This window comes from Agelaius tricolor, unplaced genomic scaffold (assembly GCF_023055355.1).
Source record: "Agelaius tricolor isolate 1412-34295 unplaced genomic scaffold, bAgeTri1.0.p SCAF_8, whole genome shotgun sequence".
Lineage (NCBI taxonomy): Eukaryota > Metazoa > Chordata > Aves > Passeriformes > Icteridae > Agelaius > Agelaius tricolor.
In genome coordinates, this window is record NW_027269268.1 from 40,368,399 (window position 1) to 40,391,080 (window position 22,682).

The following is a 22,682-nucleotide window of genomic DNA, read 5'->3' on the forward strand; positions in this document are numbered from 1 at the left end:
TCCTGATCGGTTCTGCTACCACCCTAACGAACCGATCCCCTTTCTCCTGGACATCCTGGAAGTGGTGTGTCGGAAGAAAGCCCCCAATTTGCGGCGTGACCTCTCATTAATAAAAGCTGATAACTGGGCCGCCAGTGCTAAAAAGTGGAAACGGGAGGTTTATCCGGCTCCTGAAGAATACCTCTGCTGCCGAGAAGATGATAAACCCCGAGGCTCGCAGCAACCGAGTCGTCGGGCGAGGCAGAGAGGTAATAACCAGTGGAGTCCGTCGGAAGCCTCGACCCCCATATGGGATGTCCAGGAAATGTTGGCTGTCCTGCCCCAGGATTGGTAACCCACCACTGGGGAAACCAAAGGTAAAATTTAACCTGAGCTCCGACAATGACAGCCCCAAATTACAAGCCTTAATTCTTTTCTGGTGCATTGTAACAAGTTCAGGGGCAGAAGGGTATTCACATCAACCCTTCAAATGGTCACTGATTAGATGGGAAGACCAGTATGTTATCCAGACCAAAATCACATCTGGCGCACCCAGCTTTTTATGTACTTTGTGTGATTTAATACCTGTAAATCCATGTTTAAATCAGTTTGGATATTATTTTTGTCCAAGCTCAAACCCAGGAAAAGGGTATTGTAACTATCCAGGACACTTTTACTGTGCTTATTGGGACTGTGTATCAGTAAGCTCCTTTGGGGGGGAACGAGGACGGGTTTATCAGAACTGGATGGGGTCCATACGGGTGTACACAGCCCACTTCCACATATACCCAGAAAGAAGGAGGGTTAGATGGAACATGCAATATGATTTACATTAATGTGACAAAACCACATGACCAAGTCTGGTTATTAGGGAAAATGTGGGGAGCCCGATTATGGGAACCAGGGACAGACAGAGGGGGGCACTTTATAATCCAAAAGACAACCGTGCCACACGACCCTGAACCAATTGGACCAAACCAGGCGATAGCTGGAGAACAAACGCTAGGAGAAAATAATGGAAATTAATCAGAATCAGCCCCAACCACTAGTCTTCCAGAAATGTATAAGCAAAACTTTACTAATTTGACCTGAGGACCTGAAAACCCGGGAGAAGGGGACTTGTGGAAAATATTACAGGCCACTTTCCTAGTCCTGAATGAGACCCATCCAAATCTAACTAAGGAATGTTGGCTGTGTTACACCGTAAACCCCCCGTTCTATGAAGCCATAGGGGTAACAGCAAAAAGCAGACGAGTAAATGGGACCAACCCAGCTAGGTGCCTATGGAAAAAGGAGGAGAAGAATCAAGAGGGATAACCTTGGCAAGGGTAACGGGGAGAGGAAGATGTATAGGACGAGTACCAGTGGAAAAACGACATCTATGTCAGGTTATGGGGAATCTGAGTGACCCTAAGAAACCTGCCAGCTGGATACTGCCAGCAGCAAATACTAAATGGGTCTGTAACACTCTCGGAGTCACCCCATGTATAAATATAGACCGATTTAATGAATCCAGTGACTTTTGTATTCAAGTATTGATAGTACCCAGAGTCCTTTACCACCCCGTAGAGTACGTTTATGAACAATATCAAAATATAGGACCCCACATAGTGAAACGGGAAATATTCACAACCTTCACTGTAGCAATGTTACTAGGAATAGGTGCAGCCGGGACAGGAACAGGAATAGCCTCACTCATACAGCAACACCGAGGATTCCAAGAACTAAGAGCCTCTGTAGATGAAGACCTCAGGAGGATCGAAACCTCCATCAAAGACCTCACAGAATCATTAGATTCCCTAGCAGAGGTAGCCTTACAAAATCGAAGGGGGTTAAATCTATTATTCCTGCAACAAGGAGGACTATGTGCTGCTTTAAGAGAAGAATGCTGCACATATGTAAACAAGAGCGGAATTATACGGGACTCAATGGCAAAACTACGGGAGGGGCTAGAAAGAAGACAAAGAGAAAGGGAAGAACACCAAAGCTGGTATGAATCTTGGTTTAACTATTCTCCTTGGCTTACAACTTTATTATCAACAATAGCGGGTCCACTACTTCTCTTACTATTGGGACTCACGTTTGGCCCTTGTATTTTTAATAAATTGATTAGCATTGTAAAAGGCAGATTAGAAGCTGCTCACCTTATGCTCATACGAGCAAAATACGAAACCTTGAAGATGGATGATCCAGAAGAATCTCTGGAGCTTAGCAAAAGGGAATTAGAGCTTTTTGATGAACAAAATTGAGTATCAAAACAAAGGGGGGATTGAGATGAAGGACTACATTTTGTTCATCACGAAAAAGAGACCAGTGTGTTACAAGAGTTCTCTGCTGACTATTTCTGTACTACTTCATGAGATATGAGCTACAAGGATACCAGGGAAGGGGTTGCAGGAGCCCACACATAGTCCCACCCAGAAAATGGTACAAACAGATAACTAACAGAAATAACGACCAGGGAAAGGCTGGGGAAAGGGCAGGGGCAGATTAACACCCAGCAGGGAAACCTTTCCCGCTGACAAATGGTACAAGCAGATAACTCACAGAGATAACGACCAGGGAAAAGCTGGGGAAGGGGCAGGGGGAGATAAACAGTCTGCAAGGCAGGATATTTGCTTGCTGAAACTTGATAGGGCACATATTGCGTTAATCATAAGATTTTGGTAATTTTCCACGGAGAAGTCACCAAATAAAGACATAGGGTGAAGAAGACGCGGCTGAGGAAGACTCCGCAGCCTTTTATCACCGACCACCAGGAGACAGAAGGATGAACCCCTAGCAACAACCAGCACAGGCGCAGAGAACTCCGAGATAACATGGACTCCTGAAGGATGGAGAGGATAAAAGGACTGAATCAGAAACTAGTTGGTGCGGCAGTAGGTGGAGCTGAGACTCCCCTGTCGCCCAGCGCTGAGCCTTTGCTTGCGTAGTATAACTGCTTCAATAATTAATAAATTCTTTGATTGGAAATTGCTCGTTTTGAGTCAATTTTATAACAAAGATCACCTAGTTGTTACCCACTGCCATGGGCAGGGACACTTTCTGCTACACCAGGTTACTCAGGGCCCTATCCAACCCAGCTCTAAACAACTCCAGGGATGGGGCATCCACAACTTCTCTAGGCAACCTGTTCCACTGTCTCAATACCCTGGCCACCACAGTAAGAGTTTTTTCTTGTATCTACTTTATGTCTATCACCGTTCAGTTTAAAGCCATGAGCTTTCCTTAGAGGTCTCACACCAACCTGTCTGGAAACCATTTGTCCTGTAGTTTATCTCAGCTGAAGTATGTTTAGGATAAATAGGTTATTGCAAAAAGACAAACTATGAAACAACTTATTCTTCTTGTGCATACAAGTGCATGACAGCAACTTCTCTTCCCTTCTCACTACTCCAATACTGAAGAAGCAAGAGCAAGCTTCAAACATACCTCAACCACAATAACCCATGGCTACAATCACAGCAAGTCTAACAAGAAAAACACCAAGGTAATCTAAATGACAGCATTTCAACAAATACTTCACAACTGTAGAAAGAATAATGTTGTCAGCAGTGCTAGTTGAATGAGCTGCTTATTTGAAAAAGTATAGGTCAAAAGGCAAGCACACTGTCTGCCTTTGACTTCAGATGGCTGAAGCCTTCTGAAAGGAGCTATCCTTCAATGACACTTTTATAGCTGACATGAGGTTACCACATGTAACAACAATGACCTGTGAAAGAAGCAGTTGCCAACCTAGAATCAATCAGGAAGATCTTTCCCAACAATACTTGAGGTATTGTAAGAACTAGTGGAGGTTGCATGCAATTGCCAAAGGGAATAGCAGGTAAAGAATAAAAGATAACAAAGCCATGAAAAGAAGACTAGTGTACTAAAAACTGCAACAGCAAAGCAACTGGCAATATAAAACCAGGCAAACTTGCAGTGTCTCAGTGGTACAAAGCTGATAGCACTCTTCCTCTCAAAATGTATTAAACTGAAGTCCTGTAGATGAATAGGTCAGATATTGCACAATACATACACACTCCTAATTCTTATTTTGACATTAACAGGATTTTAAAACTGGGATAGTGACTTAATGATTTTAAAAATTATACTGTAAAATTTAAAAGTACACATAACTTCTAAGGCATGCTTAATAGACAAACAAAATGCAGATACCTGTATTTCATTTTGAAAGGGTAGAAAAGAAATTTTGTAAACAAATGTACATAAGAAAGTTACCAGTGAAAACAAAAACATTGTCTTGTCAAAACATTTTGCTCACTTAAAGCTCTCCTTTTAATTTAGATAAATAATTATTTTCTTCATATTTCATAATTTTGCCATATAGAATACAGCAGAGAATTAGTTCTGTCTCGAAAAGAGAGCTTAAGAAAAGCTACTCTGAACTATGCTGAAATCAGAGACTGACACTTACTAAAGATGGTTAATTCTTAAACATCATCAAAATGCTAAATTATAATTCAGGCAATCCATATTCACACCAAGTCTGAACAGCTGGACCTGTAAACCCCAGCACTGCACCACCAACACCCAGGGCAAATGGCTCTGTCAAAACAGATGCCTATTTGCAGGTGACAAGCTTCTAGTTTTAACTGCAGATCTTGTAATTCAAAAAATGTATTGGAATAATTATGTTCTCATTAATTTTTTTTCAGATCTGTATTTTCTAACAAAACAATCACAGAATCATAGAATATTGAGAGTGGAAGTGACACACAAAGGTTATTGACTCCAACACTTATATGAATGGCCAGTGCAGGGAGCAAATGCACAACCTTGGCATTATTAGCACCTGGCTCTGATCACATGAACCAATCTCAAGGGTAATGAGTTAAAAAACATCTGCCTTCCTCCTTCTCAGGCCCAAAGTAGGTCTTCTTCAGCAGCACATAATACAGATCTCTCTAAGTACATTTAAAACACTAACATAAAGCAAGAACATCTGCAACCCTTCAAAAGAAGAAATGAAATGTATCTTATCTACTTTCAAGTCTTGGGTTTAGAGGTACTTGAAATTGGAAAGTAAGTATCAAATATTGGAGGTTACAAAAGCAATTTTTTCTACATACTTGTAGCAGCTGTTCAATATCTTGTTTTTCCAGGTAAGACCGAGTAACAACACGTCCATCAAAGTCTACTTCTGCCTTAAATCTCACTTTGCTCATTCCCATGTCTGTGGCTTTAACATCATGAATTGCTCTGAAACACATACATTTTTAAAGACAATGTAAAATAACATAGAACAAACCACTAGCTAGTTTGACTTCTCATGTTAACAATACTGTCACCACAAAATGATCCTGTAATTTCAAAAGGTCAGTCTTTGACAAAATAACCTCATTTTGCCCACCCACACTTCAATTAAATACTGATTTATGTTTAACTGGTTATATCACTTCCACAGATTTCTGCAACACCAACATATCTGTAAATCACTGCAACAGAAGAACAGACAACCAGAAGCATCACAGATTCAGAACTAGACTAACAGTATATTAAAAAAATTCCACAATTAAAAATGTGACGATTTCCCCGTTCTATGTTAAAAGTTTAAGCCAAACTTATTTTCCACTGCAGAGAATTTCTTGTGCATGTACATGACACTATTTAACAGCCTTTAAGTACCCTAAATTCTGAGGAAAGGAACAATGACCTGTTGAGAACTATTGAAAAGACACATTGCAATTATAGAAGTGTCCTTTCCTAAAGTTGGTAAATGCATGATCTTTTGGAGAGTTTTCAAAAATACATTTGACTCAAGAAAAAGTTACGGATATTGTGTTTGGAACTCATTTTTAATCCTTCAGAACTATTAATCACAGCTTATCAAGATACACCTGTTTGTAAATGCTGAAAATCTCTCTGTATTTAAAGGCTCCTAATAAATACTAGAACATGAAAGCTCTGTTTATATTTTGGTCCCTTGAAAAATTCTGAGTTTCTGTAGCAGAGTTTTGTTCCAGCTTGTTGGACAAATTCTAATACATGCATACAGGTAGTAAACAAGCTCTTAATTTTTCTGGGATAAAAAGCAAACTCAGGACCAAGACATACTGTGATAAATTTCAAGAGTGAAATAAACACAAAGTAAAATACTTGATTTTTTCCTAATTATATTAACAAAAACTCAGTTTATCTTCAAAGCCAAGAAAATTTTAAATTGCCACTGCAGAGCAAGTTTCCATATATTCCCATCAACAGAAAAAATAAGTGGACACTAAAACATGGGACACAAATCACAACAGGTTCACATTTTTTAAATTCTTGCTTCTAACATTTTCAAAGTAAAACAAGTATAAAAGATTTTAAAGACTTTTAGTTTTATTAACAGAAAAATGCATTCTCGACTATTTGGTAAATTCTAACACAAGATTTAGATTCAGCAATGCAGCTCACTTGATGGAAAGTACTAAACTTTACTGAATTGTGGAATATCACAGAATCTGTAAATTTAGCATGCCCTTTGTCTTAAGCAAATTTACTCTTCCCAACTAAAAATGCTTCTTTGTATCTGAATTTTTATAAATCAGAAATAAATTCACAGGCAATGCAGGAAGAAAGCAGAAGGAATGTATGTTGGAAGGAGCCTGTTCAAATGAACAGCCAAAATAGAACAGGAGACAGAAACTTTAAGATAAATAATCACAGGAAATTTTTACAGAATACTTCTTGTAATACTCAGGGTGGAGGAGAAGTAAGCATATTAAAAAAGACACAGAACATTAACTAAATAGAGAGACACAAAAAAATACATCTTAGTAAATATTTAAGCAGATGAAAAGAACCATCAGCTTACTGGTACCAATAAAGGCTTTCCAGCTCCATTCCAATTCACACAACTATTCTGTGGGAAGTTATCAAATCAAAACAGTATTAATTGGAGCAAACTACATGGCATCAAACTACCTTATCCCAAAGAGGGTATTTAAGATAACAGATGGGGTTAATAAAGAGAATTTGGAGCCATGTGATTCAAAAATGTCGACGACATATCAAGCGCCTATCAGAACTAAGTAAGAAGATAACAAGTGGTATTTGAGATTCTCATCAAGCAGTAACCTGATAAAATTCAGTGAAATTAAGCATATTCTATAAATATGAAGGAAAACAGTCTACCTTAGTGCACATAATCTGCCCAGGAAAGATAAAAAACAGTGAGTCAGAAGGAAAAAAATCACTAATCATTCAAAAATACAGATGTGTATGGTAAATCTTAAGCTCCAAAGGTTGCTTATGGAAGCTTCTGGATGGTTAGTAGAAACCATAAATTCTAACTATGGAAAAGAGCAAGTTTCAAATTAATGAAAAATTTGTCAGAGAACATCAAGTTACTGGGTTTGAGCAATTGGTTGTAATATTTTTGGTTTTCATTCAAACCAGAATGACAGATTTTCCAGCACAACAGAAACACAACTACACAACAGCTGTTACAATGGAGCAAAATTAAAGATGAAACTGTCACTAAAAATAGCTTATGTCTAGGAATCTGTGATTAAATTCCATAAGAACAGAATCAGGACAGAATCTGTACCACATCACATATTTTATTTCACAGTTATGAAGGGCTAATCTCCCACAGCTCAGTTAGGCTGAACACAAGCATGATTTATGCACTAAAGGTGTCAATGAGAGTTAAGAATTGAATGTTTGTATAGCAAAAATAAAATCAAATCATTTTCCAGCTGAGAACAACTCTGAAAGCTCATTCAGGATCATGAGTTAAATATGGGACACAACTAGAAATTACTTAGAAAAATGAAAAGAAAGAAGAAACTATAAAGTCCAACAAGCTAAAAGGAGAAGCAGAAGAAAAAGTCACAGAGTGTGATACAAACCAACTTTTTTGAAGTATATCAAAACCAAAGGATAACATGGAAACAAGCCTGCTACTAGACAGAAATGGAAAATTGTTACTGATGAAACAGAATAGGAAAAATCATGCAGTAATTGTCTTCTTAATCTAAAAAAGCAAGATTATATTAGTACAACAAAGCATTCCCCTACTTAGAGCAGAGAAGCATACTGGATATTTAAATGACAAAAAATGCTTCTAATCCAACAGGTTCCACAACTTATATTCAAGAGTTAAAAGAACTAAGAATAACTGTGGAGGCAAATTAATTTTTCATCTAGCAATGCTGATGAGAATTAAAACAAAAAAACAGATTAACAACACTGTGTCAAAATTTAAGAAGAGTAAGTAAGTCCACCTATTTAAGTGAGGACAGTTTCACCTGACAACTGAAGGAAAATAGAAAGGTGGAGAGAAGAATTCTATATTAAGAACACTAATTCCAGTCATTAAGATTTTAGGGAATGTAGATCTTGTCAAACAATCTTGTTATTAAAATAAAAAAAAAAAGAATCAATCAAAGATTTAGTTGAAAAAATATCACCACCAAAGAGACTTATTTTAGCAGGACAGCAGTTAGTATTGCCTGATAATCAAATACTTTATAATTAGCAGTGGATCACAATGTTCTGGCAAGCTACTGCTGGAAGCAGTATTTTAGATCCAAATTGACAAAAGGATCCAGGGGCTCTGAGATCTACTCCCTTAGTCCCTGTTAGTAATTTAAGTGTGGTGCTAACAGGGGCTAAGGGAGTAGATCTCAGAGCCCCTGGATCCTTTTGTCAACTTGGATCTAAAATACTTTCTGATGAAATACTGAATGATTCCCTAACAGATCTCCTTCTGATTTGGCAAAACATATCTGAAAGTAAACACTGCAAACCATGCCTGAAAGAATAAGGGAGGAATATTCTGGGAGCAGCAACTGCAAAAAACAATGCATTGAGAAATGAAAGCCCTGAAAGGTTGAAATAAAAAAGCAAATATTAGTCACTATTAGAAGCAGGCCAGTAATCAGGAGCTTTTTCTTTTACATTTGGTTTCAGAAGGATATGTAAGAGTACAACACACTACTACACATCTCCATTTAAGAAAATGTGAGTTTGAATGTTCATGAAAATGCTGACACTCCTAGAAGTCCAAAGCTTATGTTGAGGAAAATATACAGGTAGCCCTTTGAAGAAATACTTAATATTAAAAGTCTTCCTCTTCCTCATTTCAGCTGCCATGATTTTTTTTCCTCATTTCAGCCTTAGGTTTGTTTTTTTCAGCCTTTTCTCCAAATCATACCTATCTATACCTAGTAACGAGCAAGGGTAATATAAGTTTACATTGCAGAGAACTGAAATTAATACCAGTTGTCATCTTAGAAGATGTATGTTACCCAAGCTAGAGATAGCAGGCTTGTTGTAAGAACTCAGTCAAAGACAAATTGGGCACTGAAAGGAATCAAAGCTGGTAACATCATGGATCTAAGAAAGAGATAACTGAAGACAAAGTGAATACAGAGAGTATGATAAGCGCCTAAACATGTTTCAGCTTCTAACCTCAAAAAAATCAAAATATACAGTTTCTCACAAGTTTTTATTTCTTTTATTATTTATGTTTTTATTAATTAAGGTACTTCTTGTTTTTTAAAAAAATGTTTACAGCAAGAAGAACATGAACTATGTCTGCTCTGTTGGGAAGTTAGAGCAACCTACAAGATGGAATACATTATAAAATGGTACTTGGCCTAGGAAAAATTTTATTTTTTCAGCCTGAGACAAGCAAATGCCACCTGTGCACTTTGGAAAAAAGAAATACAGAAGTCACGTACATGTGAACTCACCTACTCTAACACAGCACTGTTGACACATCCTTCACCATTCAGATTAATCCAGGGCCACCACAAATGCTTAATTTACTGACATGTGCAAATTCTAACAGAATTCTATTCCAAACAGGTTTCTTGTTTAGTTTCTGGAATGAAGGGCATGTCATCCAGACTTCCTGCTTGGAACTGTGATGGTGCCAGCACTTAGTTCCTTTCAAGTACTCTGGTATCATTAACTAATGGACTTGGAGTTTTTCCCTCCACAGCTCAAAAATTACTTCAAATTAAAAAAACACTACAATACTTCAGCTGATTTACACAGAAATATATTCCTAAGTAAAAATCTAAAAGAAAACAAAAAGAAGTTTGCTTCTAAATCAAGGTTAATAGGGTAAAGCTAAAACAGCTCATTGAAAAGCATTTAAGCAAGATTTAGAATTACTATGAGCTATCAGTTTACTACAAATTGCAGACTTGCTAAAAAGGAGAAATTAGCAATGAGTTAATTTATAAGCATGTAACATGAAGACTCCATTGCATCATATACTACTGCAGCATGTCCTGCCAACTGCTACAGAATTCCACACACTGAATATTAACAGTAACAGAATTTAAATATTTAGGTGCTAATAAACTATTCAAGCAACATAATAGTATAATTTAAGTGTTTGCATTTCATGACTTTGAAAATAGTTTTAAGTTTGTGATGGCTTTCTCATTAGGTCATTGGCAATTCCTGTAATTAATGTGACAGTTAGAATGTATCTGCAATGCTATTTTAGCTGTTGAATACCCAAGAGGTACAAGTATTCTTTTACTAAAAGTTTTAGCACAGAAATAGAAGTTAGCAATAATAAAGACTCTAGAATCCCTATACACAAGACTCCACACTAAAAATAATCTTACCAGATTTCTCTCATTAAATGTTGCTTTCTTGTTTGTTGTTGTTGATAGTAGAGACTGAGCTGTAGAGGTTCTTACCTTACTACAGGATCACTCTCCAGGAACTCGGTGAGCCGCTGCAGCTGCTCAGGCTCAATGGATCGTCCCAGCAGGGCTTCAGTGTTAGTGTAGATTAGAAATGCTGACACAGTTCCTAACAAAGTTCCAACACCCAGAGACCCCACACTGTCATAATAGGGGTTTCCTAAACGAGATATAGCAAATTAGTTTCACAGAGTGTTTCTAAAACATAGCAGAGAACTCTAATTTCACACTGAAAAGAGTTCATCGTTTTGAGGGGTTTTCGGGGTTTTGCTTTTTCATAAGATTTTTTTGGTTGGTGGTTTTTTTGTTTTAGTCAGTCATTTATTTTACTTTTTTCTTTTCTTAATTCAGTGGAAATTTTTTCCTATTGAGGAACATGATGAAGCTGGAACAAAACAATTTATCATAAAACAAAGCCTTAAGTCCCTCCTGTCCCTTGACCACTCCTGTTGCCTGCAGGACTAATAAATGAGTAAACTCTTGTTTGTATGTGTTTCTATATTAGTAAACATAAATCTATACACAAAGTTATATACACTGAAACAGAGGTAGCAGCACAAAATCCAGTGTTCTTTTATCAGTAACTCAAAAATTTGCAAATATTAACTATTTCTGGAATATAGTACTTAATAAGTTTCAAACACTTATTCATGCTCAGACCTATAGAAATAGCACTGTGTTTTTAAGTTGATGAAGGAAACTAGAAATTAAATTTTAAAATTCCTTCTATATAAAAAGTGAAACTTGCAATTAAGTCATTGGAAGCCACAAGAAACAAAATTCCAATATTTATTCTCTTTAAAAAAATCAATACTTAAAAAGAGATGAATAAGTAATCATCCCTCTTTAGAAAATTTAACTATGCAGCAAAGATGATGCACTTTGAACCACTTGGCATACATATCATCTTACCTTTAGTAAAAAATAACTTAGTTTGTATGGTGAAACACCTCAAAAATCTGCTTACAGAGTACAAGTATCAGAAATTAAGAGCAGAGACATATTTAAATCAACCAATATAAACTAAATGCTCTGTGTCCATATCCATACATGGGAAAAAATCCACATTCTGCCTGCCTCTATGCAGAATTTTACCTGTTAAAGAAGTCAGTCCCATACAGGTAGCAGCTACAGCCACGCTCAGGACTGCTGCAGCATCCTCCAGTAACACCACGTTGGTACTAGGATCACGACTCTGCACAACTGCACACACAACACAAAAAAGTTACATTCTCTGAAAATTTAGCTTTATTCTGTTATGCATTGTACTTAAACTATACCAACAACAGCAATTTAAAAGAACAATTTATGCAATTATATAGGTGTAAACTGAATTTTTGCATATGCTCACACTTCTGAAAGCATTTATACACACCCAGAACAAGCCCAATTATGGCAGCTTCTCAAAAATGATAGAAAAATTAAAGGGGCATTTATCCTGAAAAATACATGCACTTAGCCAAGTGTTTAATAGAACTCTTAAATCAACAGTTCTCACCTAATTTATAAAATGTTATTTGTAAGTAGAATAGAAAACAGATCAATAAAGGGAAAAGTAAAAGGGAAAACAGAAAATTGTTTCTATCATTATGGAAATACTAGCAAACAGATTGTGTTTTAAATAACACCACATACCTTACTGCCATAATGATACTTACCATATTGATAAAATGAAAGACCCTTGGCTCGAGCACTCCTCCGAATTTCATTTATAGCAACGAGCAGGGTGGCTGAAACAACAAAGTTGTTGCTGAAAATTGCTAGAGGCAAAAGGACTTGTTTCCATTTTGAAAAGAGCAGCTTTTTGTTATAATATCATAGCAACAGATCATCAAGAAAGCACTGATTGTTGGTACTTTGAATAAAGTATAGTTACTTTTTTTTCCACAAGTGTGTCTCCCACACAAATCAGAAGAGTTATATTCATTGATAGTTTAATACCAAAAAGTCAATCCATATCTACTTTCCTAATTTTGCGTTCTTCAACTTCTTACTATACAGACATATATATAAAAAAAGTTTTCACATGTTTCTTTTTGTTTGTTTACAAGTATTTGCAACACAGCTCAAAATTTCACTGTGTAAGCAAAGATCAATTATTACTGTAATTACTGACATTTGTGAAATGTTATTATCTTAAGAGATTACAAATACTTAAATAGAAACTTGAAACTGCATACCTCCTTCTGATACCAATGATCCTGCTAAAATGCAGTATGCCTGTACGGAAAAAACAAGAATCAGATATGATATTATATTAAATGCATATTTCTACAGATCTTTTCACCACAGGCTATCCAAATGTAGCATTCCAGAACCACATTACCCACAGTGTCATGTAACTGTCCCTAAACAGAAGGAAACCAATAATAATTGGATCATGCAATATATTCCAAAACAGGAAAGCAGGACCTCTTGGAGGGGGAAGATATGAAAGGAAGATGCAGGGTTTAGAGAACAGCTCGTTTTGCTGCAGGATCAACTATAGTTTAAAGATTTTTTTTTCTTAAAACACATTTTCATTAAAAATGGTTTGAGTTAATTGTGCTGGAACTCAGACTGACTCAGGAAGTGAGTTTCAGACTATGCCACTATTTTTTATTAAGTCACTGGTGTTAAATACAATAGCAAACAAGATTAGCTTACCCAGAGAAGAGATTCTACAGGATGAGGGTGGAGTAAACCTATGATCCCATGATACCAAGAAAGTCCTGCACCCATCATGAAAATGCCTACTCCACTAATCAGGGAGGCAATATAGCGCATATTTGTGAAACCATACCTAGAAGAAAGAAAAGAAAATTATTTTAGGAATATAAGATTCTACATCTCAACAAACATGCCTCATATTAATTTTTACATGTCTTAAATTATCATCATATGACTTAAGATCTATTTAAAACAAAGCTGCTAAATCCAATCTAATCCAAGAGAAAAAAAAAAAACCTACTTGAAAAAGGATACCAAGCATAAATGTTTTTCTAACTTGGTTTTAAACAGCTGTATTCGCTCTTGTACCATGACTGAGGATTTTATTTTACAACTGAAAAAACTCCAAAATAAACAACATTTGTACCACTTTAAGATTTTAGTGAAATGCTACTTCTAAATATGGACTCTAGTTTTGTGAGCAGCTAGTCTACATAATTCATAAAGCTAACTTAATGGGAATAAAATTTACACATCTCTCAGTAGTTCAGCTAACTACAGGCATCCAACACTGGCAGTTTTTAAGTGCAGTGGAGGAATAAAAGCAATATTAAAAGTTTGTGTTTATTCCTTTTTTTGGTTTTAACTCCATCTACAAACAGTGCACTTCTTTTGTCTATATTGAGGAAAAAGGGAAAGGAGCAAGAGGGAGAAATGAGATATGATGAATATTTGCACAAGTTTAAGATTTAAATTTTTCAAATGATGCAATTAATGAAAAAACGCATAACTAATCCCATAAATTAGACATATTTTTGAAGTAGTTCTTAAAGAATGAATGACTTGTCCAAACATATGAGGAGTAAAACAGCTCAACACTGAGAAAATATAATGGAGAGTGCAGCTTATAACTTTCATGAACCTGTAAGAACTTACCAAGTAATATTCCTATTACTAGATACAAACAAAGAGCAGTTTATATCAAACACATCTCCTTATGGTACAAGTAACTAGCTTGCATAAAAGCACTTTGTTGAAAAAGGAAGAGGACAAAAACTACAAAAAGTAATTTTTATTAAAAAAAAAAAATCCCGTGATTCACATGAACAGTGTTTTAAAAGTAGATCTATTAGTTAGAAGAGGCAGAAGAGCCCAGAACAACTTAGAGGAATAATGGCAATTAAAATAAAACATAGCAAAAGCATACCAGGAAAAAAAAAAACAAACAAAAAATACCCCAACACATGCAACAAGCCATTGAAGGTGCAACTCTTGGAGCTTGAAAGAAAACCCTTTTCTTATTTTATCTGTTGTAAAAGCAGAAACAATACATCTCAGAAATGGCCCAAAACAGCAAATCAAAACAACAAGGTGATGCACAAACAAGAACTGCCTGATCTTACTGCTATATATAGTTAGCAAAATCTTTATTTACTCAAAAAGCTTACGGATGACTGGGGTCAGGTGTCCTCGCAGACTGACTGATGCCCAAAGCTAGCAACGCCTATTTAAGACAAGAAGTTAAAAAAAATTTAGAAACTTTCTGTATCAACTGAACATGAAAGATAAAGGCAGATGAATTTGTTGAACTGCATATATGCTTTAGTACTGATATCTTATTAGAGCTGGAATATAATCCTCAAAATTTGTCATCTAAATTTACCACTCCCAAAAAATTGTTAGTTATATCTACATATACATAATATATATGCAATTATATGGTGTGTATATATAATTATTGTTAATTATCATTTTAGAATCACAACTGGAAATTAACATTACGTGCAATCACAAGTGTTGTTGCTGTGCTTCAGTGTGAAGGAATGAAGTTGCTCAGGGAACAAAGCTATTTAAATAAATCCCTCTTGAAGAGAAACTATACTGAGACTGTGGTGTAGTAGGGTGAGGACAACATTTAAAGCAGTAACTTACACTGCAACTTGTCAGCATATTTTGAATGAAGAAATAACCTCATGCTATCTAAATTGCCTACCTGGGATATATTTAATTAGGCATGTATTAAGTTGTTGATGCAGGAAGTTATAAATCTAGACCTGAATTTTGCAAAGCATGTTTTGTTTAAGACTATGGATAATGAAACATAGTAACAATTAGTCTTAGCAGCAGCAAGCTGCTTTGAGGAAGCAAGGCTTCTCCTGTGTTTTTCCCAAAACCACACACTCAATTATTTGGAAAAACAAAACAAACCCTCCCCATCTCAGTGGAACTTTCAACTTTGATATATAAAAACCAGAATAGCTCTTCAATATATATAATACCACTAGCAAACTTGGTTCACCTGTACATTCACACACTTGACCAAGTGAAAAAACGCACACTTTAATACTTAAATTTATGGGGAGGCCAGCTTTATCAGTTGAATTAGAAAACACTGGAGAAAACAAGATTAATTTTATCCCTGCATATTAATATTGTATGTCCAATTCTGAGCCTGCCACTCTACTTCTCAAAGTAAACATGCCACATATGTGGCTACTTGTGCTGTGACAGGCTGATAGGTAATCAAGGAATAGAAAAAGAAAACAAGATGCTCAAATCCTCATCATTATTCTACCTAGAGATGAATAAGTAACAAAGTCTGTCATTGTATTATAGTAACTGACAGGAAAAGCATTTCTAGTTAACATTTAACCAAAACACTAACCAAAATAATTTTAGATTCAAGTACCCCTCATGATCCATAAAGTAGCTGAGTACAGTTCTTATTGCAACTCTACTCTTTCAACTTATTTCTAAAAATCCTCAAAATCTACATTCTGACTTCTCCTTTTTACACTAATAGTTTTGTACACAATACAAATTTAGAAGCATCCTATTTTTTTTATTCAAGTGCATTACAACTACTGTAAGTATCTGTCTTTATTCCAGTTTTATTACAAGTACTAACTTGACCAGAATGGAAAAAAATACTCACCTGGTTACATGTGTCTGCTAAAGAATGTATGGCTTCTGAAAACATACTTGCAGAACCCGTGTAAACCCAAGCAAGTAGCTTAAAGAAAAAATTCAACCCATTTCTGAAAACAAAGAGAAGAAATAACAGAATATTTGATGTTTAATATTTTCAGCAAAGCCAGAAGTGCTGTACAATCATGTGTTATCTCCCAGAAAAGGATCAACTTGAATATCAGTTTAATAATTAGAGAGCTGTGCAAACAGATAATTGATAGAGATTTTCTGCATAGTTACTGTGAAAAAAGTCCTTTCAGCTACACTTGATAAAGATACGCAGTTTATTTTTCAGAAATCATTAACTTCTAAGCGGTTCGAAATAAGTTACACTTCCTGAAAACTACCATCACACTTACTACTCAGAACAACTAATTTTCTACCAGTGGGAGAATACAAGTCTTTACAACTTCCTTTCCAATTTTTTCAATCCTTTGCCTCCTACACATCCTCCACCAATACTGTAGTGCAAGGTTCCCTTCTTCATCCTCAGCCTGAGCCATTCTCAGTAGGAGAAAACTGTAGGATTCTCAGTAGGAGAATCCTCAGCTTGAGCCATTCTCAGTAGGAGAAAACTGTATCCTACTGAAAACTACTCAGTAGGATACAGATGTGAGACAACAGACAGGAAGACAAGGCTGTCACTAGATTATATTGTAAAAATTATCTATGGAACTTCTCCATTAAGATGTTCAGTGTGAACTGTAAAGACATTTTTACAGCTACAGGTTTACTGAAGTAAACATTGGCTTATGTTGCACAGAGGTAACTATTAATACCAAAGTCCAAGTCTACATTCTCACTTCAAACATTATCAGAATCAGTAGGTTAATTGCTACAAACCTATTGCACAGAAAATCAGACTAGAGAATTGTAATATCCTCCTCTATATTTTTTAACATGAGTTTCATTTATTGTCAATTTTTTAAGTATCTAGATAAATTAAGTACTATAAGAAACTATTAACAACATCTTCTAGTGGCATATTTTAACATGTGCCAGAAATTATATTCAAGTTAGAAGAAACAAACCCAGCAGCTTCTGAGAATGCAGCTTTCAATTAGAGAAGAAATAACAGTTTACAGAGAAAAGTGAATTCTTTTCTGTTGGCCATATGGAAGATTCTTTAAAATGTATGATAAGCTTCCTCTCAAGAAGGAGCAAGAAAAATTGACATCTTCAAATACCTGCTGCTTCAGATCCTTCAAAATCTTGGTTTTTCTTTAAGAAACTATATAGGGTGATACATTCAGAAAAAATTGCTCTTTTCTCATCAGAGATATATTCAATACCTGACCTCTATGTATTGATCAATATATTCACATAAACTCTCCTATCAACAATAAACAAATAAATCTATTAACTTTAGTTACAGACACAGGCATCTTTATCTTAAATACACACGCTGTTACTATTTCCAGGATAATATAAATAAATTACTTTTTATTACATAAACAAAACTTTTTTTTTTTTTTTACTTACATGCAAATAGCTACCATTACCACCTTCCCTGGTCCCTTGAAAAACATAGCTGCTGTACTGGAGCGTGGCTACATAAAGAAATAACAGATTATTTAATAATTAAATCTTGATCTCATTAGACACCTACTATACAAATTAAATAAAAAACTTTGCACTGTCCTGTATTGCAAAAGTTCTGGAAGGCAACTAATTTACTACTAAATGTTCAGCCAAACTGCAGTTAGGTCTTATTTATTTCTACAAATGGTTGGCCATTAAAGAGATCAACTCCAATGAAGTCTCCAGCAGAGGCCACTGCAGCCATAAGGCCCAGAGCCCACTAAGGAATCATTCTGTACACCCAAGCACCTGGATCTAGGCTGTGTGTCTACTTAGGCAAAGAGGAAGGGCCAGCAGTGCCTAGAGAAAAGCAATCATCTTCTAGGGTCTTTTTTCTTAAAGAAACTTACTTAGGTTTTTTAAATTAACAATATATTCACTACACATAGTAGTAGGTTTTACTTGAAATCATGAGTACAGCTGCAATTTTGACAAGAAGGCAACTGAAAGAAAACCCTCTTTCTGGTGGATAACATTGTCACAGTAGGAACCCATTCAAGTTGTCATCACAACATTTACTACTGCATAACAATCAGATATAGATCTGGTATATTACAGGGCAAAAAAATCTTCCAGTAATATTCAGTTACACAAATTTTCCTTCAAAAGGTGTCATAACACATTTCACTACACTTTTCTAGCCAAACACTTGAAAATGACCTTACCTTAGTATTTCCAAAGAACTCCTTGTATTCCCACAACAGCCTTTGGTTTCTAAACAGATCTGCAGTACAAAATTTGCATTGTGAATATGTACTAGCAACCAGTAGCTTCAGGAATTGAAGTCTACTTGTTTTATGCAGCAGCCAACTTCTAATAAGAGCTAGATGATCTATGAAAGAATTTCTCCCTTGATGTTGCTAATCAGAAACACATGCTGTTATACACTCATGCAAAATGCCAAATACAATCTGTTATGATCCTATACATTGTTACTATTTCTACCAACAAATGATAATGCACAGAGAAAAAACTCAAAATACACTTCTGCAAATTCATTTTGTTTATATCCAAAAATTTTATTTATATCCAAAAATTATTCTTCAGGTCAATAAAAATTTTGAGGCTCCTCACTACACTTTCAGTACACTTATAGATACCTCAACAGGTGTCTGCAGTTCTAGCCTTTTCTGACAGAAGGGTGTTCTAGTGGCACAATGTTCCAAAAAAAATTGACCTCTTATTTTAAGGCACACAACTAGACTAAGTATCTTGAAGCAGTATTGCCTCTTGTGTGATTTTAACTGACTAGACTGATCCAAATACGTCACGAACTACCCATTTGGCTGTGTTGATAATGCCAGCAAGGATAACAAAAATAATATTACACAAAGAAAAAAACATGATTTGGGGGTACTTCTCCCCTTCTCAAACACAAAGGCAAGCTGAATTCTTCTCAGAGGAAAAAAATTAATGAATAGTGGCATGGTGTAAAGATTTGGATCAGTTTTAACTCTTTTCAAAATTCTCAATTAGATAAAATGCAAAAGCATTGAAAATGTAAATTATTATCTAAAAACTGAAAGCCCCCTCTCTGTCCTACAGAACACAAAATGCATGTTCTTCCTGTATCACAAAGGTGATAAATTGCAAGATAGTAACAGACTGTATCTGCAGAGATAGTAACATTTTACTCTAAGATTATGCCACAAAACCTAGTCAGCAATTGCTAGTTACAAATTTACATGCTTTCAATAAAGTAACGCTATCTTGTAGATTCCTAACAATCACACTTCTTGTGACATTTGAAGGTATTTGAACACTCTCTACTCACTTTCTCTGTACTTGATCTCTGCCTCTTTACGTCGCTTTCTTTCTCTGGCAAGAGCCTCTGGGCTACCCCAAACTTCAAGAGACCTGCATGAAGTAAAAGTATCTTAAAAATGTTTCTGTTCATGCAACTTTTTTTCAAGCATAAAACCATACTGTTGAGTTTTTTATACACAATGTAATTATAATAATCACTATATAACATATGCTCAGATAGAAAATGGAAAACCTTACTGCCCTTTCACATTGCAAAGCTGACTTTTAAAACTCTTTTCTCTCTCTCATATCATCCTTTTCAAACGTTCTTACTTTGCCTCTACGTCCGATCTCAGGTACACCGTGAAAGTCTCAGTGTCATCATGGGGACTTCGTCGTTTGATTTTTCTCAGCTGGTCTAAATCACTAAGGAAAGTGGACAAAGAGTTTAGTGTAAAAAAAAAGGATCATATTGTTCTAATTTGACTTTTATGTCTGGGTGATCATCCACCATTTTGATATTACTAATTTATTGTACAAAAAAAGTGGAGTTGTCTAATTCAAACAGAACAGACAGACAACATGAAGCAAGTGATCTCTAGCAGGCCATTGAAAACTACTGTTTTTCACATCCAGAAGTCCAAATCATGTCTTCATACAATGAAATACTACACACTGAAGACAAAGAATTAAAACACTAAATAATAAAACATTCCATGAATGATCTGTATGTAACTGATAATGCACACATATGCTAAACAAGAGGCTCTATGAATTAGCCTCCTTAAATGGAAATCAGCAGTCATGTGACAAGAAAATTTAATCCCAAAATTTACACTCTCAGCACAAGCTGCAAAAGGCTGAAGATAACAAAGCTACTTGGGGAAACAGATAAAATTCCCTGTGCTGAGCTACACATTAGGGCATCTACACCATTATGTAAAAACAGGAGGAACAGAGTAATTTGTACTTATGAGACCATAAATCCAAGCAGATTTATGGTCTCGTAAGTACAAATCAACTACTTTAAGAAGCAAGTACTGAAACATGAATATTAAGTGCAAGCTCCTAGTCCACTGTAAAACTAAGCAAGAACTAGCTTCAGCCACTTACAATTATGTACACCACAAAAACATTTAGAAAATCTGTGCAAAATCACTCTACAATTACAATTACTTCTCATGCACATATGAACAAATATTCAGAATTTAAATCTCAACTCAAACCCATCATACCTGGATTTAAGACAAAACTCATTTATTGCTCTGACTCCAGTGATGAAGTTATTCTGTGTGTATTTTGGTCCATACTCTCTTTTTTTAAGGACTGGTTTCACTTTAAAAAAAAATAGATACACAAGTCACTCATAGAAACTACAGCAGAAACTTCAAAAATTAATTCAATCTAGTGTCATACTGTGATATCTCTTAGTGGGAATCTGAAAAACAGTGTCAGTGATACAGAAAATTGCCAGTGAAGAGAAAGGTATCTTCCTCATTGTGGAAATGAGTAAGGTAGAATGATTTACCTCCAAAACTGCTACTTTCTAAGCTGTAGTTCAGGTTTCTCAAACCTAACTGCCACAGTCAGCTACTTCTCCAGCTTTGATGTCAGAGATGGTGCTTGGCTACATAAATAGCATTCAAATATGGCCATTTGGAAACCCTTTGAAAAAAAGTTGTTTCATTCAATATTGCCATTTGGAAACCCTTGGTCTAAAAACTGAAATGGCAACAGACTGCTCCATTTCTATTTTTTCCAATAATCAAGTCTACTTTCTGCAGATAAGACTTTTGACCTTTGCAGAGCATACAGACTGTATACATAATTTTTCTCAACTATTATGTTCAAATTTAGTGCTCTTAACATTGAGCATGTATAACAATTAAAAACATACATGATTTATTTATAATGCTTTTTATGTCTGGAAGATGTGCTCTTATCACATCAGATTTTCATGCACAAGGAAAAGAATACCACACATATTCAGAAAAATTATAAATGGAATTTTAAATTTATGCTATTATTTTCTACTTGTCTGTATGTACATAACTTCATCTTATTCTCAAATGTAAGTCACTGTACACTAACATGCATTAAAAACATGATTATTGGAAGACTAGTTACTTTCAGAAGAATATAACACAACTAACTAACACTGTAATGTAACTAACATTACAGAATACAACTTAAAACAAAAAGCTGAGATTCTGCTGGTGAGAAGACCTTAGAGAACACATGAACTTCTTGCAAATCACAGGATTGATATGATTTCTATAGCTGGTCCAGAACTACTCTTTAAGTCACAGGATACTTACAGAAAGATAATGCTTTTAAAAACTTTGAGAAAATTTTTCCCAGAATTCTACATTGCCTTATTTCTGTGTTTTGATGCTTAACAGCAAAATATATTGCTTGACTCTCCATGACACACTAACAGCACAGGTATTAATATTTATCATAATAATCTGATTTCTCTCATCCAATTTGAACTTGTAAAATTTTTTAAGTCCCTGAATAATCACATTCATCCCACCAAGCTCCTGAGTGAAGGTGATGAAAAAAACTTTAGATATTTCCTAAAAACAATACACAATTTACTAAGGTTAGGACAAACTGATCATTTTTAATAAAGAACACTTCCCATCTTTTATTTAAAACAAATATATGCCCAAATCATATTAACCTCACTAAAAAACAACTTATGGATTTATCCAAAACTTACTAACTCACCTTTCAGAAATACAGGTAAATTGCACTAAAATAAATCATATATTGTACATTGTATATATTGTACTGTAATTGTATATTGCACAGCATACCAACAATCCTACTCTTCATTCAAATAACTGTATAAAACTGTAGTAAATAGGGGAAAAAAACCCTATTTGGTGTTTTCAAAAGAAAGACAAGCTCAACAAAAAATGATGTAAATAAAACATTTTAAAAAGCATGTTTAAGATTAGTGAGCATTTAAAAATGTTACTCTCTTTCTAATACTTAGTAATACTTGGAGCGGTAATTTTCTAAGCCAAAGCAGCATTTTAAGACTAGAATTCCACTTTCTAGACACTAGCAAAATCCTTGACATAAGCA

At 35.3% G+C, this 22,682-nt stretch overlaps 1 protein-coding gene across 3 annotated transcripts in view; it reads right to left on the reverse strand.

The window, feature by feature from the left end:
• The window catches only part of SLC30A9 (solute carrier family 30 member 9), a 41,981-nt gene that overhangs the window by 13,717 nt on the left and 5,582 nt on the right, over positions 1 to 22,682 (reverse strand). For 2 of the 3 annotated variants that reach the window (XR_011680025.1, XM_071432479.1), the window contains exons 4-16: positions 20,822 to 20,921; positions 19,920 to 20,012; positions 19,615 to 19,697; positions 18,506 to 18,564; positions 17,742 to 17,809; positions 16,225 to 16,327; positions 14,738 to 14,793; positions 13,287 to 13,422; positions 12,821 to 12,860; positions 12,299 to 12,370; positions 11,736 to 11,843; positions 10,635 to 10,800; positions 5,055 to 5,184 (exon numbers count right to left, since the gene is read on the reverse strand). Coding sequence is in view for 1 of the 3 variants with exons in the window: in XM_071432479.1 (XP_071288580.1) it covers positions 5,055 to 5,184; positions 10,635 to 10,800; positions 11,736 to 11,843; positions 12,299 to 12,370; positions 12,821 to 12,860; positions 13,287 to 13,422; positions 14,738 to 14,793; positions 16,225 to 16,327; positions 17,742 to 17,809; positions 18,506 to 18,564; positions 19,615 to 19,697; positions 19,920 to 20,012; positions 20,822 to 20,921 (1,214 nt within the window). In the remaining 2 variants the exon portion in view is untranslated. The remainder of the gene's footprint in view (positions 1 to 5,054; positions 5,185 to 10,634; positions 10,801 to 11,735; positions 11,844 to 12,298; positions 12,371 to 12,820; positions 12,861 to 13,286; positions 13,423 to 14,737; positions 14,794 to 16,224; positions 16,328 to 17,741; positions 17,810 to 18,505; positions 18,565 to 19,614; positions 19,698 to 19,919; positions 20,013 to 20,821; positions 20,922 to 22,682) is intronic. The other variant, XR_011680026.1, reaches the window with a different exon arrangement.